The sequence below is a fragment of the Protomyctophum bolini genome, assembly GCF_963924005.1.
Source record: "Protomyctophum bolini genome assembly, chromosome: 2".
In the NCBI taxonomy this organism is placed as follows: Eukaryota; Metazoa; Chordata; class Actinopteri; order Myctophiformes; family Myctophidae; genus Protomyctophum; species Protomyctophum bolini.
In genome coordinates, this window is record NC_137863.1 from 19,002,974 (window position 1) to 19,019,647 (window position 16,674).

A 16,674-nucleotide genomic window follows, 5' to 3' on the forward strand; every position below is an offset into this window, starting at 1 on the left:
TATTCTCAAACTAAAGAAAAAAGCACCACTTCTGCCCTACAAAAACTTTGAGGGGAGGGTAGAGATCACAACCGTCTCCATGCGTCAAGCCTCCAAAGTGAACAAATGGTTGGGTTCTGAACCCTATACCCCAGCATGAGGTCCCAGTTACAGCCTCAAGTGGTGAAGTGTCCCAGTTATAACCATGATGACTACATCATCTCACCCCACCACCAAGGGCATTACACACTGGTGCTTTTATTTGGCACAGGGAATTGCCTTGGTAATGTTATACACCCACTTATACACCCACCGCAAAAACGTCTAAAAACTGGGGTAAAAACTGGGGTAAAAAGTCTAAGTTTTTTAACAGTCTAGGCTAAAAAACTAGCCTGGCTAATCAAATGTAGACCTATATATAGATGTTGAAACAACGTTGTTTCAACGTCTAATCTAAGCCTAGAGTCTAGACTGCTAAAAAACTTTCATCTTTAGATTATTTTTACCCCAGTTTTTAGACGGTCATTTAGACGTCTAAAAGCCGAAAATTGCTCAGTGGGCAGGCAGCCATCAATGGTACTACTGTACAATGGTGGAAGAAAGTACTCATATTGTTGTTGTTTGTAATATGTGGTTTTAGATATTTTAGATTTTAGCAGTGAGCCCAGTTAAAGTGTCTCTGATGCATATAGTAATAAAAGGATAGAGGGAGGACTGGACCGGAAATGTTCAGATGAATTGAATAATAAAGGACCAAATGGAAACAAGCCATAGTGCTTTCTTGGGTTATAAATCTCTTATAGCAGACCTTGAACTGTACTATCCTGTTCTTTTTCTTCTGCAAACTATTAATAACGTATTCGATCAATCAATGAATGTAGGAAAGTAAAAGTAAAAGTAGCCTAGTACAAATTTACTCGTATTAAAAATAACCCAAAGTTGTACTTGAGCACAGTACTTAGTTACTTTCCAAGACATGTCGTCTTGAGAACTTGTCAGCTTTCCTCTTGTGACATGTTTAAAAAAAAACCTTTCAAACTCAAAGATGAAGCAACTACTGTACGTCTCATGGCGATTACATGGTGCGTGGGTGTCTTGACAAATGAACACCAATGGCAAGGTTATCCCAATGATGAAGATACATCCACATGAAACATGTCACAATGATCTATTAGGTGGCCATTAATAGGCCGTAAAACGCGGAAACGGAACATCAATCATACATTATAGATTATAAGATATTATATTCTATACATACAGTACTTCATTACCCTGAAGAAGGCAGTACTATCTGTCCCAAACGTTGGTTTCTCTGTGTCCTCATTAAACCTTATGCACTGGCAGCTATGAGTGTGCGGCGATACATTTTTTTCATTCAATACTGTACATAACATATATACAGGTATGTTGGCTATAGTAACAGAATTATGAGCAAACTAGAAGCAATGAGTGGCTGACAGAGGTTTGCTTATGATATAGTAGGATACAGTACATCACATTTAACCCACCCATTAACTGGAAAGCATCTTTGTCATTTTTACCACTTTAACCATTATTTGACACTTTGGCTATTAAAAAATAGCAGACAGGCGTAGGTGTATACGGAAATGTATAGAGAATATTTTCTCCATCATTTAACTTAACAATAACATATCCGTAACTCTGCTATCTGAATGTGATCTCGCTGCAGTGCACTTAGTTATAACAGCCTCACAATATAGGTTTGCAAACTCCTTCAAGTCCTTGCAAATGAACACTCAGGATCTTACCATAAACGGTAGGTGGTCTGTGCCTGCATATAATCTATTATCAATGATGCAGTGGGTTAATATACAGTATCTTCAGGACAGGGGGAAAAACAGGCTCTGATTGAACACCTGGGGCCTGAGCATGTAGGCTATTTTTATATCCTGTCACAAATCATTGTATATTTTTAGGTGTGCTTGATATGTGTTTCTGCTATAAGCAGTGGTTCCCAAACATGCAGTATATGGGTCGTGACGAGTCGTGACCCATTTGTGAGTCACAGACAATATTTATCGGTTCCTTTATGTTTCGTTTCCTATAGGCCTATTTTGTTTTTAATTAATATATATATATATATCAATTATTTTTTTTTAATTATTATTATTTATTATTTAACCATGTGATTGTCACGCAACGATTTAAAAAACAACAACAACAACGTAGGGCTCCATGATGATACATCCTTCATACATCCTTCAAAAGCATGTATCATGTATTATTATTATTATTATTATTATTATTATTCATAATAATTTATCAGTATAACTTGGTGATGTTATAACCAGCCCAGCTATTAACACAAAAGAAAGATCAATACTGTATGAGATGGGTTTACTGCATTTTGGAATATGTCAAAGTATTCCGACAGGAATATACGTACCATACAGGGGTCATCAATATGTCCGTGTGCGGACAAATATGTCCATGGCAAAGACTTGGTCTTGTCCGTGGCAAATATTTATTTTTATTTTTTCTAATTCTTTCTAATTTTGATCGTAAGACCCAACCAGGTTTTCCTCATGCAGAATATGTATTTATTATTTACTACTACGACACTATGGCATAAAGTCCACAGGTACTATTGGTTTTCAAATATTTTATTCGCAAGGATCTGCAATTTTCACTATAGTTTGGATCCCGGGAAGAGCTAAAAAGTTTGGTAACCACAGTCTGCAGTAATAACGTTGTGTTAAACACATTGTGGGTGTGCTTCATTCACACATAGGCAGCGGCGTGACGTTAACAGCGTAGGTAGGGGTTCTCCACGCTGATACAGTCACAGCTACATGAAACCCAAGACCTTCCGCTGTGTGCACTCATCCATGACACTTCAAATTGTCTGCTGTGAAGAGGGTCCACTACAACAGAAGCCCTTTTAATGTGACTCAGAACTTGGCATGAAGTGTCTGTACAAAAACACAATTGGCCGTGTTCAGGGGAATGGAAACCGGGCACTGAAGGCAATCTTTGTGCTGCACTATTAATTCCTATACTGGCTGGTGCAGCGCCTATCAGCGGGGGGTGTTGCATGGGAGGAGTAGGATGGAGACACTACGTCCTCCCGATGGGGGCACTTAACTTCAAAGACAGGTGAGCCATTACAGGACTGACCACATGGAAATGTTTGGGCATATCGACTAAATTGCTAGAAAACTAGTCTAAATGAAATAAAAAGTGACTCAGAGGCTCTGAGTGAAATGCATTATACACAGTGAAAGCTGTTGTACAGTGCATAAAATACCAACATGTTGACCCAAAACACAACAAAACGAGATATTTCCTTGCTTGGTAATGAAAGTATTCCATAAGTGTCACGCTGGCCAGCACTGTCGGAAAAAAGGAAGTGAGTTGATCAAATAGAATCCATTTTCGGGTATACTGCTTCGTCTATTTCTCGCTCTAATGTTTTCAAAAACATTTATGAGAGCATTGTTTAGCTGCCTGTAAATTACATTGTGTGTGTGTGTGTGTTTACATGGTTTTCATGTTGGAAACAGCAGTAAATCAAGCGGGGCACAGCAGGTGCTCCTAAGGTTTGATTGGTCTGTTATCATTATAAATAACACGCCGCTGAATTCTGCGATTGACCAATCAGAATCAAGCATTCAACCAAGCCATGTAATAAAATATAAAATGTATAAAAAAATGTTGATGCTCATAATAAAGTGCTCTCTGCTCATTAAAAGTTAGCAATCGTTAAGAGCAACTTGTTTGTCTCTGACTTTCAACCTATCTTCATATAGGTCAAAAGGCCAAAGCACATTCGAATGGAAGGGAGATTTCGCCCTGAATAATAAGATTGGCAACTGGAAACATGGAAATATTAATGATAAATCATACAACCTTTTTGCCTAAAGCCTTGAACCACGGCAGAGGCAGCAGACGTTAGCATTGGTTTAAGGTAACGTTGTAATGAGTCTGTTGGGTAGTCATTAGTTAGTAAAACAGTGGCATGAGTCAGAGGAGATTCTACTCTCTATATCACCCCGCTGCGTCACCGCTTTTATTATGAACTAACATGCCTATGTTGAGACCCTGCTGAGAACACAGGAAAGAGCAGGAACTCGTTTGAACAGCATCCTAGCCATACAAACCAGCTAATCAGTTTTTTGTTCGTTTGTGAAACATTCAACCAATCCTTGACCTCCGCTCTTGACCCCCACGATGTTGTGCTCTCTGAGGACAATCGGCCAATGAGAACAAAGACGAAGGGAGCCGTTGAGCAGAATTTTAATGCTTGTATTGAGCAGGAACTGTAATTACTTACGTGCTGCATTTAGAATGTTATCATGAAGAAGGCTCTAAAGGCAGTGTTAGTTTTGACCATATAAGAAATTTAAAAAATCGGCACACCAATTCAGGCTCCCAAGTTTCTTTACTTTTAATCGGGTAACGTTTCGGGCCGCAGCCCTTCCTCAGACCTACCTGATTAAAAGTAAAGAAACTTGGGAGCCTGAATTGGTGTGCCAATTTTTTTATTTCTTATACGACTTCATTTTGATCCAGCACCCAGCCTAAAGGTATAGACGTGCGTGTCCTTTTTGACTGTTTGTTCAGCCTCCTCTACTACTAGTGTTATAGTTTTGACCAACACTGTTGTGTTTTCTATAGTATGTAGCAAAACAAGTCCTTTTGCACACCTACAGTACTTGACAGTACTTGTTCGATCTATTTGTCTATGCGTTGGCTGCCTATACTCCTACGCACCTGTAGGAGTATAGGCAGCCAACGCATAGACAAATAGATCGAACAAGTTTACTTGTTTTGCATTGAATAGATGCTGTAAGTGAAGACAGTGTGTGGGTTCAGTTTTGTCAATGAATATTAAACAAATGTAAAGATACATTCTATATTAAAACTGCCTAGAGTGTCAACCGATGGCGGGGAGTGGGTGGATGCCACAAACGTAATGCGGACCTGCGACGCACACTGTTGCTCCGATCGGCACCAAACTTGACACCAACACTGGTCAGGATTCTACCATATAGCCACACCCAGGGGCGACTTCTGGCTGCCACAGGCGCACCATCACTCCATAAGAATAGCCACACCTGATCACAAACAATGAGGCCTCAACAAATGCCTTTTTCTTTGGCAGGGCTTTCTGAACCCAGCAAAGTTTTTAAATGATAAAACCATTGAATATTCAGTCTGAGTTCGGAACACTAAACCCTTTGTGTTCGAGTAGATTGTGGTGCAATTTTACAACAATTGATTCCATCATGACCACCCGTCCGGCATCTGTGATGGAGCCTACGTGCCTGGGCCGCTAGCCCAGCAGTCTGGGCCCATCTACTTTTTTCTCTGAAGACACAATGGATTGTGGATTGCTATCCTTTGAATTAATTGCCATCTGGTTGCGATTGATGTTGCAGGATTAATCCTCATCTGAACCTTTCTTAAAAAAAAGGGAAAAAATATGTGGGTATATGAACCAGCAACAGATTCCATATACCCAGAAGCTGAAATCTGCACTTAAACTGCAAGGCACAGCTTAACGTTGGAAAAGTTACACGACTCCCCCGCCCAGGTGATGGCGATAATACCAATACGTAAATGTACGGTACAAATTATATACCGTGTGGTAAATGAAAACTTCTATCCTGACCATGCAGTGATAATGAGAATGACATTAAAGTTGATTGAGTTGGATACTGTTTCTCCCTCTAACATTTCCCGGTATTTTTAGTTTATTGAAATAATGTCATGCACATTTTGTTTTGGCCTTTTGTGCCTTTATTGAGAGTTACAGTGAAGACAGACAGGAAAGAGGGAGAGAGAGAGAAAGGGAGAGACATGCAGCAAAGGTCGTCATGAACGGGACTCGAACATACCGACGCGCCGTTAGGCCAGAGCCTATATGTGGCATGCATCTGGACCACTTGGCCAGCGGGCGCCCGTCATGCACATTTCTGCCAACCTGGTCTCACCCAAACACGATGGAATAGCACGGATTGTTAATTCCGTACTTACATGCCTAGAAACCCCCAAAATCCGTACATATTACATTGAAATCCTACCCATAGACCGGAGAGGGGCTACCGAACTTGAGCCACGAGAGACACCAATCACACCACTCACGAGTTGCCGTGTCGAACGTTGCGAAGTTCGGTAAATTAGGTAAATTAGCAGTAGTGCAATATGCTATGCATTGTAATATAGTATGTAATATGTGTATGTATAGAATTGCCAATCCGTGCTATTTCACCGTGTTTGGGTGAGATCTGGCTCTTTGTCCAGTGCTTAGCCTGCAGCAGGCCTTGTTGACTAGATGTACATGTAGTAGAAGAGTGTGTTTGTGCGTGCGTACACATTTGCAAGTCTTAATTAAAAACAGAATTGGTGTGCCTTTGGTTTGAAGACTCAGACACACCTTGTATATAATCAAAACAGAATGAAGTGTGTGTGTGTGTGTGTGTGTGTGTGTGTGTGTGTGTGTGTGTGTGTGTGTGTGTGTGTGTGTGTGTGTGTGTGTGTGTGTGCGCGCGCGCGTGCGTGCGTGCGTGAGTGTGTGCGTGCACATGCACGAGCGTCCAAATAAAAGGCATGTGCATGTCCACACATGCATTAGCTGCTGGTGACAAAGAGAGAGGCAGCAGCTGTTTAAAATTGCTTTCTTATCCTGAGTCACTTATAGAGTCGTGTGCCCTCCCTCTCTGATCAATACAGGGCCTTTCATTCCTCACGTAGCCCAGCATGTTTCATTAACTCTCGTACACACCAACAGCTGTGGAAATGGTGCCTCTTTCATCAGCGGCCCATAGCCTGTGATGAGCTCAGAGACTGCAGGGGCTGCACTATGGTTACCACCACCACGCTCAGGGGCTGCACCGTGGTTACCACCACCACGCTCAACACTGCGTCAATAGCAGTAGGGCTGCACCGTGGGGCTGCACCGTGGGGCTGCACTGTGGTTACCACCACCACGCTCAACACTGCGTCAATAGCAGTAGGGCTGCACCGTGGGGCTGCACCGTGGGGCTGCACCGTGGGGCTGCACCGTGGGGCTGCACCGTGGTTACCACCACCACGCTCAACACTGCGTCAATAGCAGTAGGGCTGCACCGTGGGGCTGCACCGTGGGGCTGCACCGTGGGGCTTCACCGTGGTTACCACCACCACGCTCAACACTGCGTCAATAGCAGTAGGGCTGCACCGTGGGGCTGCACCGTGGTTACCACCACCACGCTCAACACTGCGTCAATAGCAGTAGGGCTGCACCGTGGGGCTGCACCGTGGGGCTGCACCGTGGTTACCACCACCACGCTCAACACTGCGTCAATAGCAGCAGGGCTGGACTGAGAGGAAATATTCGGCCCGGACATTTTCGCGGAATTTGGCCCAGACTGGACCACCACAACCAGTGCACAGATACTCTACTGACTCTTCGGGTTGAGGGAGGCCCATATACAAATACTTAATAAATATAAGCCCTTAACACCACCACATTTACAGTACAACATAAATGATACACAACCAACAGACAACTAATTTAACATTTGGCCCAGACCGGTCATATGCCAGGTACATCCTTTAGCCAATCCACCCCTTAATAGCAGTCATTCTGCCAGAGCGAACGTATAGCTAACACTCCCTCTCAACATGCGGACAACAGAAGGCCACAGTAATTTGTTGTTTTTGCTTAAGGGAAGTTGTATTTATACAACGTAGTTTCGGGAGAAGAGACCTCCTTCCGCTTGACCTTAACCACTCCTCCCTCATTATCAACAACTCATCCCTCCTCATCAACTCACCCGAACCACTCCTCCCTCATTATCAACAACTCCTCCCTCCTCATCAACTCACCTGCCTTTCATTATCACCCAGCCAATCCCTGGTGCAATCACCACAGCATAAATACACCTGCGATCTCTCAACCAAGTTGTTTGTTCTGCTCCACGACAGACCAAACATGGGTTGTGAGTACTGCACTTATAGATCGGCTATTTTCACTATTCTTCAAAATCGCCATCCTCCTCCACCCCAACCTCCTCCTTCCGCCTCGATTCTCTAGGAATCCAGGGGGGGTCAGTGACGGAGCAGAGACGACCAACCGCTCATTCCGAGTATAGAGCAAAGATGACCGTCAGCTCCAGAGACTACACCCCCACCCTGAGTCTCGCCCTACCTTGGGTTCCTCACTCCACTCCATGCATTCATGTCATTCTGTTTCAATAAACTGTTAATCTTGAGCGAAGGTGTGGTCTCTTACTAAGTGAATTGCCTTTTGGACAACCTTACCTTATTACAAGTGGATTATTTAGTAATAGTAGACACCCCTTTGATGTCAACTTGAGTTGTACCTCAGAGGACAGTTCTAAGATCTGCCTAAAAAGGCATCATCCATATACTGTAGGTATCATGAGGCATAAAGTGACCCAACTTCAATTGCTGTGAAGATTTATGTGCACATAATCATTCTGTCTCGGGTTAAGAGAACAAACAAAAAAACCTATACGAGAAATGAGCATCCTCTCAGTGCCTATTATGGATTGTGGAGTGTGGAGGTGAGGATTTCTCAAAATACCCCCCCCCCCCCCCCCTCTCCCCCCACCCCCATTTGTCTACTGCAGTTCACCGCTGCAAGCTTTGGGAGACATCTCAAAGTGGATCCTTGCCAGGGTTAACCGTCCCCGGGGAGCTCGTTATTCAAACGGAATGCAAATGTGTGGCGACATCGCTGCCCTAACCTTGAAGACTCAAAGTCAGCCTCCCACCAAGCATCATCGTGCACTCACACAATGTCCCCTACGTGCAATCGTAGTGGCACACACTAAATATAGTCTAATTAGAATGTGGACTGTGTGGTTCCTGCTGTTTTGCTTCTAGTCACAGACTCACTGCTTGGCTGATTACACCTAGGGTGTCCAGACACACCCCGGATAATTCGGGACAGTCCCAAATTATGAGCAATTGTCCCGAATCATAATAAACGGCCTGTCGCCGTGAAATTATGGCCCCGATAGATCTGCTACTTTTGCTATTTTTCTAATTTGAATCCTGTTTTGGGCATATGAGATTTTCCTCCCAACAGAGACGATAAAAAAATCAAAAAGCATGACTGTCTGCAGGAGGAGCTAGGAGGTTCATTGCTTGCCTCACGAGATCCCAACAAAGCGCTATGCAAAGACTGACGGAAATCATTTGGCAATTTTTGCATGGAGGGCAGAGCGACTTCAAACTGAATCCTGAATCTGCCTGCAATACTCTCTCGAATGGACGACAATGATTGTAGTTTATGAGCAACAAAAATAAAATCAGTCAATCAGTCAATCAATCATCGTGGATATACAGCAGCTGTTAAATACAGAGATTACAGACAATAATAATAATCTGATAAGAATGGCAGTGCATTATTTTGAGAGCTTCGGAAAGTATTTCTGTGTTAAAAGAGCGTGGTGGAGAGAGAGAGAGAGAGAGATAGATAGAGAAAGAGAGAGAGAGAGAGAGAGAGAGAGAGAGAGAGAGAGAGAGAGAGACACATGCACTGTTATCCCAGCACGAGAGTGTGAATGTAAAAGTGCCACTTGACCGTACTGATAGGTGTTCACAAAAAAAGAGTTGTTAGGTTTCTTTGAACAAACTGTTGTTCTATCAATGCTACATAAAAACTGTGTAGGTGTAAGAGATTATCAGGGAAAAGCTTTCATATGCGTACACTGGTGTGTGTGGTGTGCATGTGTGATGGATCAATACAGCTTTGGAGCGAGTGTGCGATAGTGTCTGTGTTTACTGGGGTCAAGAGAGGGGGCATGTGCATTGATGGTGAAGCTGCCTACAGTCCAAACTGTTCAATGAACTACATTATTTCTGCAGTATTGGCGTCACTTAAGAGAAAGGTGAAAAACGAGAGAGAGAGAGAGAGAGAGAGAGAGAGAGAGAGAGAGAGGGAGTGTGAGGGAGGGAGGGAGGGAGGGAAATCAGCGACCACAGTATATAGAGCCTGTAGATCCACCCCCTCAGGGAACCCTGAGGGTTCCTGCCCGGACCCTGCTGGCGTCGGTGGAAGAGAGAGAGCTATGGTTCTAATTCATTGTACTGTACTGTAGCCTTACCTGGGCCAGAGCAGAAGGAGGCGATTACAGCTAGTATGCAAATGTAACTGAGGTAGGGCATCCACGATACTCTGTCCTGTAATGAGAATCAAACAGATAGACAGTCGTGATAGTGGTTAATGACTCATTACAGAAATATCCTGAGACGTCATTTTAAAGGTGCACTATATGCAACTTTTTTTAATGAATAGAATGTAATTTTGTCCAATCTGTATGGCAGAGTATGTTAATTCACATGCAATTTCACATGCAATTGGGGGTGGTTGAATTTTGTCTTCTATTATATGGAGACATGCAGATTGTGCCAGGTCATGTCTCTGGTCTAGGTCAATTTATCCACTGAGCAAGCAGACAGGCTCCACTAGCTCAATGGTAAAAAAAAAAAAATGCAGTACTTGCGCACAAAACCGCACGTTACATAATGCAGCTTTATCCCGTACAAATGTACGTGTCCATTTTCACACTCTCAGCGTTTGCGCTGTGTATGATGGAAGGACAAAAGTATTCAGTCAATGGCTACACGTAAATTAATATATTTTCATTGTTTCAGTTCCTTGAGTCAGTTCCTGGGGCCATACACTTATAAGGGATGTATTGTACTCTATATATTTATATATATTCTATATATGTTATGTACGGTATATATTTCATGTCAGAATTTGTCTGCATACAAAGAAATGTAATATCATAAACCTTAGAAAGTAACAGATGAGACACTGTGTTCTGTGCACAGTAATGAACGATGCATTTAGCATTTAGACTGATGGCCTCTACACGGAAAACGGGAGACTGGCAATAAACGCACGGGTCATCGCGCTCGGATTGCTATTCTTGTCCCAAGCAAGGAAGTGAGAGGGCATTGCTTAAAGGAGCATTAAGCGTAGGGACAAGCTCAATGAATGAATTATCATTACATGAGCAAAGCGTAAGGCTTTTCTGCCCCCCACTTTATGGACTCTGCTGTAAGGGGAGATGGTTGTGTTGCCGGTACGAACAGTCAGTGTGTAAGTGGAGATAATTTCGGTAATGTGCACTGCCATATGCTGTAGATGTTTATGGAAATCACCTGGAAATTGAGGAACACGGTGAGAAGGGCGAAGCACACGGACATGGCGCTGAAACCAAATATGAGCAGGGGCCTCCGACCAATACGCTCAATCACCAGACCCTGTGGGAGAGGACAGACCACAGCAGTACAGTAGTAAGTAGTAGTTCTCAGGCTGTGGTTCTCAGGTCGTGACCATCCATCCATACATCCATCGTCAACCGCTTATCCGTAGTCGGGTCGCGGGGGCAACAGCTCCACCAGAGTGCTCCAGACTTCCCTCTCCAGAGCAACATTAGTGACTTCCTCCTGGGGGATTCCGAGACGTCCCAAGGCCAGTGAGTCGATGTGTTTCCTCTAACTGCGCCTTGGTCTGCCCCGGGGTCTCCTCCCAGTGGGACGTGCGTCGAGGACCTCCCTAGGGAGGCGCCCGAGAGGCATCCTAACCAGATGCCCAAACCACCTCAGCTGGCTCCTTTCCAGGCGAAGGTGCAGCGGTTCTACTCTGAGTTTCTCTCGTGTGACTGAACTTCTCACCCTATCTCTAAGGGAGATGCCAGCCACCCGTCGAAGAAAACTCATTTCGGCCGCTTGCATTCGCGATCTTATTCTTTCGGTCATGACCCACACTTCATAACCATAGGTGAGAGTCAGGTCGTGACCCCCCCATAATTATCAGAATGTGAACTGGGGACTCCTCCACCCTGACATGCACAATTGTAGCAGTTGAGGCTTTACATTTAGTTTGATTCGGTTCCACAGATGAATGTTGTGAAAGTTTTACACGTTCTGTGATGACCTTTGAAGGCTTTGATGTAGTAATGGCCGTATTAAAACGATTTTAAAAGTCATATTGTCACTTTAGAAATGTGCTAGATGCCCTGTATACACACTACAATAATGTATGTTGGTTTGTAAACAAAACTCAATCTGGGGGCTCTACAGAGACAGGTGGAGAACCATGACTGCTACAGTGTACATAGAGTGTTCATTTTACTCTCACGCCGCCTAGCCCACACGATGATTTACGACACAAGGAGTGGTCTGAATCCACCCGTTGCATGTGTTTTGGGGGATTTTGAAGCAAATGCTTTAAGTTGCAACTAGAAAGAGTGCTCCTCGGAGCACAGGTCTCTGCCAGGTCAGGTAGGTTATTGTGGCCATACCCCATAATAGGCCAAAGTGAAAATGGTGCTATTTCTTATTACGCCTTAGAAGGCAATTGGACATTAAAATTCATGATTGAGGAATTTTGTTCCAAAAAATGTTTTGCAGAAATCCACCTGCTGGTGGCGCTATAGGCAAATGTGATTATGTGAGAAGGGTAGCTTCCAAGCCAACGGTGCCAGAGATTAGCTGTAACAGACGGACGGACAGGGGTGAAACCACCATGCTATCGTCTGGCGGAGACAACTAGTTGCGTTGTGAATCACTGTGGACTGGGCTTCAGCATGAACAAATGGACCCACATTGACCATTCTCTACCATGTCAGTTAAATGAACTAGACCAAGGGTTTTGCTGTAAAGCAGTGTGTGATCCAGTGTGACATTACAGACACATTTTACAACATACCCAAGGCATCCAATTAACACCCACCACCCTGGCAAATGTGGGTATAATAATTGTGCCAGGTAGCGCTGTCAAATTACTACAGTAGCCAGTTTGCTGGGTGATTGATCAAATTCTCTCTCCCCATATACCAAACCAAACACCCCCCCCCCCCCTCTCTCTCTCTCTCTCTAGACATGAACACAGAGTATACACACATTTATTGATAGATCAAGTGTAGCGATTTTAATAATTTGATACCGATTATTTGCATTGCAAAACGATACAATACAAATAGAAAATGCTGCAGTTTACATTTCAATATACTGCGATTCTTGAAATTAAAATAGATTTTTCGATGCAGTTACTATGTCGTTACACCTCATATCTGCATCTGTTTGAAATCTCTCATCGTCATTTATAGCCTACTGCTGTTATTTATAGTTTTTACTAATAATATTGAGTAGGATGCCTGGAAATTTTATAATCAGGCACATTGGCTAGTGATCCAGAAAGGTATTAAGCCCTGAACATGTAAAATTATTTTCAGGTCAAAGGGAAGAATGAAACTATTATGTTTTGGGATTTCTTTACACCCAGACATCCCCACTTTGTGCATGTCATTCTAGCTGAAAATGGTCACAAATTATCCAAATTCATATAAATATGTTTATTTTTATTTGATCTTACTATAAATGCTAAGTTCACGTATCTCGGAAAGCATCATTCCGACAAACTGGGCGAGTGCACGAGGGCGAGGACCTGATGTATTTCCGGCATTGAATCGGTCTGGCGGTTGTCTAGAACTGCCAATCTGGCAATTATGCCATTGCCCATATATGGAGATCCGGTTGTCCAGAACCGCCAACCGCCAAGTATGGGCAAATACTTGGGCCTTATTTATGGGATTAAACTGACATGGACAAACATATCTCCATCATGGACACTCCATGGGCATGACGGACGGACGGACGGACAGACAGACAGACAGACAGACAGACAGACAGACAGACAGACAGACAGACAGACAGACAGACAGACAGACAGACAGACAGACAGACAGACAGACAGACAGACAGACAGACAGACAGACAGACAGACAGACAGACAGACAGACAGACAGACAGACAGACAGACAGACAGACAGACAGACAGACAGACAGACAGACAGACAGACAGACAGACAGACAGACAGACAGACAGACAGACAGACAGACAGACAGACAGACAGACAGACAGACAGACAGACAGACAGACAGACAGACAGACAGACAGACAGACAGACAGACAGACAGACAATATATTTTTTTAAATAAAAAGATTTCAGCTCTGCAAGCTCACAACTAATTCCGCTGTTTGTTGTGCAACAAAGTACAGTGTGTACAATATTAATGGAACAAATATACTGTACATACAGCACATTCCGTTTGACTAAACCTTCACATTACAGCACCTGGATGCTGCTGAACTGAAGCGGAGACGTGTGGTTGAGGATGCTACTGTATGTAGGTCATCATCTTGTATGGAGAGAATATATATGGAGTTATATATAGAGCGCACACACACACGTCACGCACACACACACACACACACACACACACACACACACACACACACACACACACACACACACACACACACACACACACACACACACACACACACACACACACACACACACACACACACACACACACACACACATATGTAATATTGTGATTAAATAATAACTACTGTACATTGGATGGAGGAACAATGGTTATGTTTTCCATTTCTTGAAAAGTAGCACTTTTGGACAAACAGTAGTAGGCCTATGAGGCTATTCCTATTCCACCCATACACAGTGACGACGATATCTTTACATTTCCACATAGAGCTGAAGTGGGTAATAATATAATGTCATATGTCAAATAATTGTAGTGGAGTAAAAAGGACAAAACAGTATTTGCCTCCGAGATGTTAGTGTAGTATTTTGTAATGTACATCCTCAAAATTATACTTAAGTGCAGTACTTGAGTACATGTACTTAGTTACTTTACACCACTGTTGATACATTTCCTTTAGAAGTATTCTTGGCTGCAGCGGAGCGTGAGTGAGTGGGAACCGAGATGGAATTAAATGTGCCCATTGTGCCTCCCAGACAATGCCCCGAGCTTAAGTCTCAGCCTGAAGCTCCAGTCAAAGGCTTATCTTGAAGATGTTGCCTACTAGAAATGTCGCGCTCCAAAATTATAAATAAGCAGAAACATAAATAAATAAAATAAAATCCCGTCGTGCACCTGTAACCCAGCATGCATTGCACTGTGTCACGTGAACGGCTAATGCCCGTTGCCTTCCGGAGCGGGCCGCGGTTGTTCGACTGCAGACCCGAATGCCCTCCAAGCCCGAAATGAGCCAAAGAACATAAATATGGCAGAGATAGTAGGGAGCAATGTCAATAGTGCTCAATAGCGTGGCGCAACGCTGAAGTGCGTTATGGAGGTAGTGGCTATTGACGTGTGATTAATATTAGAGATGTAATGGGCGAAAACATAGCAATGCAAAGTGTGAGTGGGGACAGTCATAACGGTTGCGCGATAACCCCACTTCCGCCACTTTCCCCTGTTAGTGGGAGGCGGGTTCAAGCAAGCAGCATTTCTACATGACAATATTAATATTTTTACCTAAGTAAAAAGAGTACTTTGTCTACCACCGCATAGTACAAGTTTTCCGCCCCTATACCGTGAAGGCGACTTTATACAAAGCCTAATGTATATTAGTATTTTCGGCTGCAGCCGGTGAGTGAGTCTGATGGGCCCTGGCTGCCACACCTCCAAGCCCAGACATAGACTGTAGAGCCCCAAGCTAAAGTCCCAGGCTAAAGCTCCAGGGCTTATCTCCCCCACCAGCATCAAAGTATATCCACGCTGCCCTCTCCAGACAGCATAACCGGTGGGATTTGCAACCAGGTTTGCGGAGAGGTCCCATGTTTCACAGGTGTCTGCTTGGATATACCCGTGGTGGAGACTTATTTTGAACAGAATATAGGGGAGATATTAAATATGGATGCCTGACCCCCGCACTGTATATCATCACTGTCAAACTGTCAAACAAACAAGGCTATACTGGATCCATACCCTAGAACGTCTATCCAACCTTTAGGTTTGAATGAGGATTTTGACAGTGTTGTACTATAAAGAAATCACATTTTGCTTAACCCATTCTGAACGGGAACCCAATTTTGGAGTTAGCATCATGTCATGCTTTAGCTATTGAAAAATAGCAGATCTACAAGCTCATAGCGCGCCACTGAGTGGCGCGCTATGAGCTTGTAGGTCTGCTATTTTTGAAAAATCGAAGAACGACTGACATTTTTAGAATCTGATCTCAGGTCAGAATGGGTTAATCAGACCAGTGTGTGTCCAGTGGAAACCTCGTATGAATCTGATCTCAGGTCAGAATGGGTTAAAAGGAAGAGGAGATCCAAGCACTCAAATAAATGTGGAGGAGAGGACTAGAACAAGTTCAGAATTATTTTGTGCGACCATCATACAACAATGTATTCAATAGGGCACCGTTTCTCAATCGGGTTCGGGGACCACCGCATGGACCCTACAGGTCATGCAACTCTGAGAAAGCACAAATTGAACCAAAATCATACATTCTCAGCATTAAATGAACACCGTAGATTCTACAGAAAAGGATCTGGGTCCCAGGGATAAGCCATTGCACTCCATCGGAGTATACAGACCCGGGCCGTAACGGTCCGTTTGGGCAGGTGGCCCACGAACCCCACGTTGAGAACCTGTGAAATAGGGCATTCATTTGTATTAACAAGACTGGGTCCTATAATAGCTTCCCACTTCAAAGGAAAGGCGCACTCGACTCAAAGGCCAGTCCTGAGGGTGCAAATTCTTGACAAGGTACTCAACAAAATAAATATCCGCTGTAATAACTCACTGAAAATAGATTTTTTTTTAAGAGTATGTAATGTTCCATGGCAGCAGTCAGGAATAGACTGAGGCGTTTCAACCTGTTGG

At 43.6% G+C, this 16,674-nt stretch overlaps 1 protein-coding gene across 1 annotated transcript in view; it reads right to left on the reverse strand.

The window, feature by feature from the left end:
• Nucleotides 1–16,674, reverse strand: part of slc2a9l2 (solute carrier family 2 member 9, like 2) — a 180,124-nt gene that overhangs the window by 52,071 nt on the left and 111,379 nt on the right. The window contains exons 11-12 of the mRNA XM_080792106.1: nt 11,128–11,229; nt 10,062–10,137 (exon numbers count right to left, since the gene is read on the reverse strand). Coding sequence (XP_080648232.1) covers nt 10,062–10,137; nt 11,128–11,229 — 178 coding nt within the window. The remainder of the gene's footprint in view (nt 1–10,061; nt 10,138–11,127; nt 11,230–16,674) is intronic.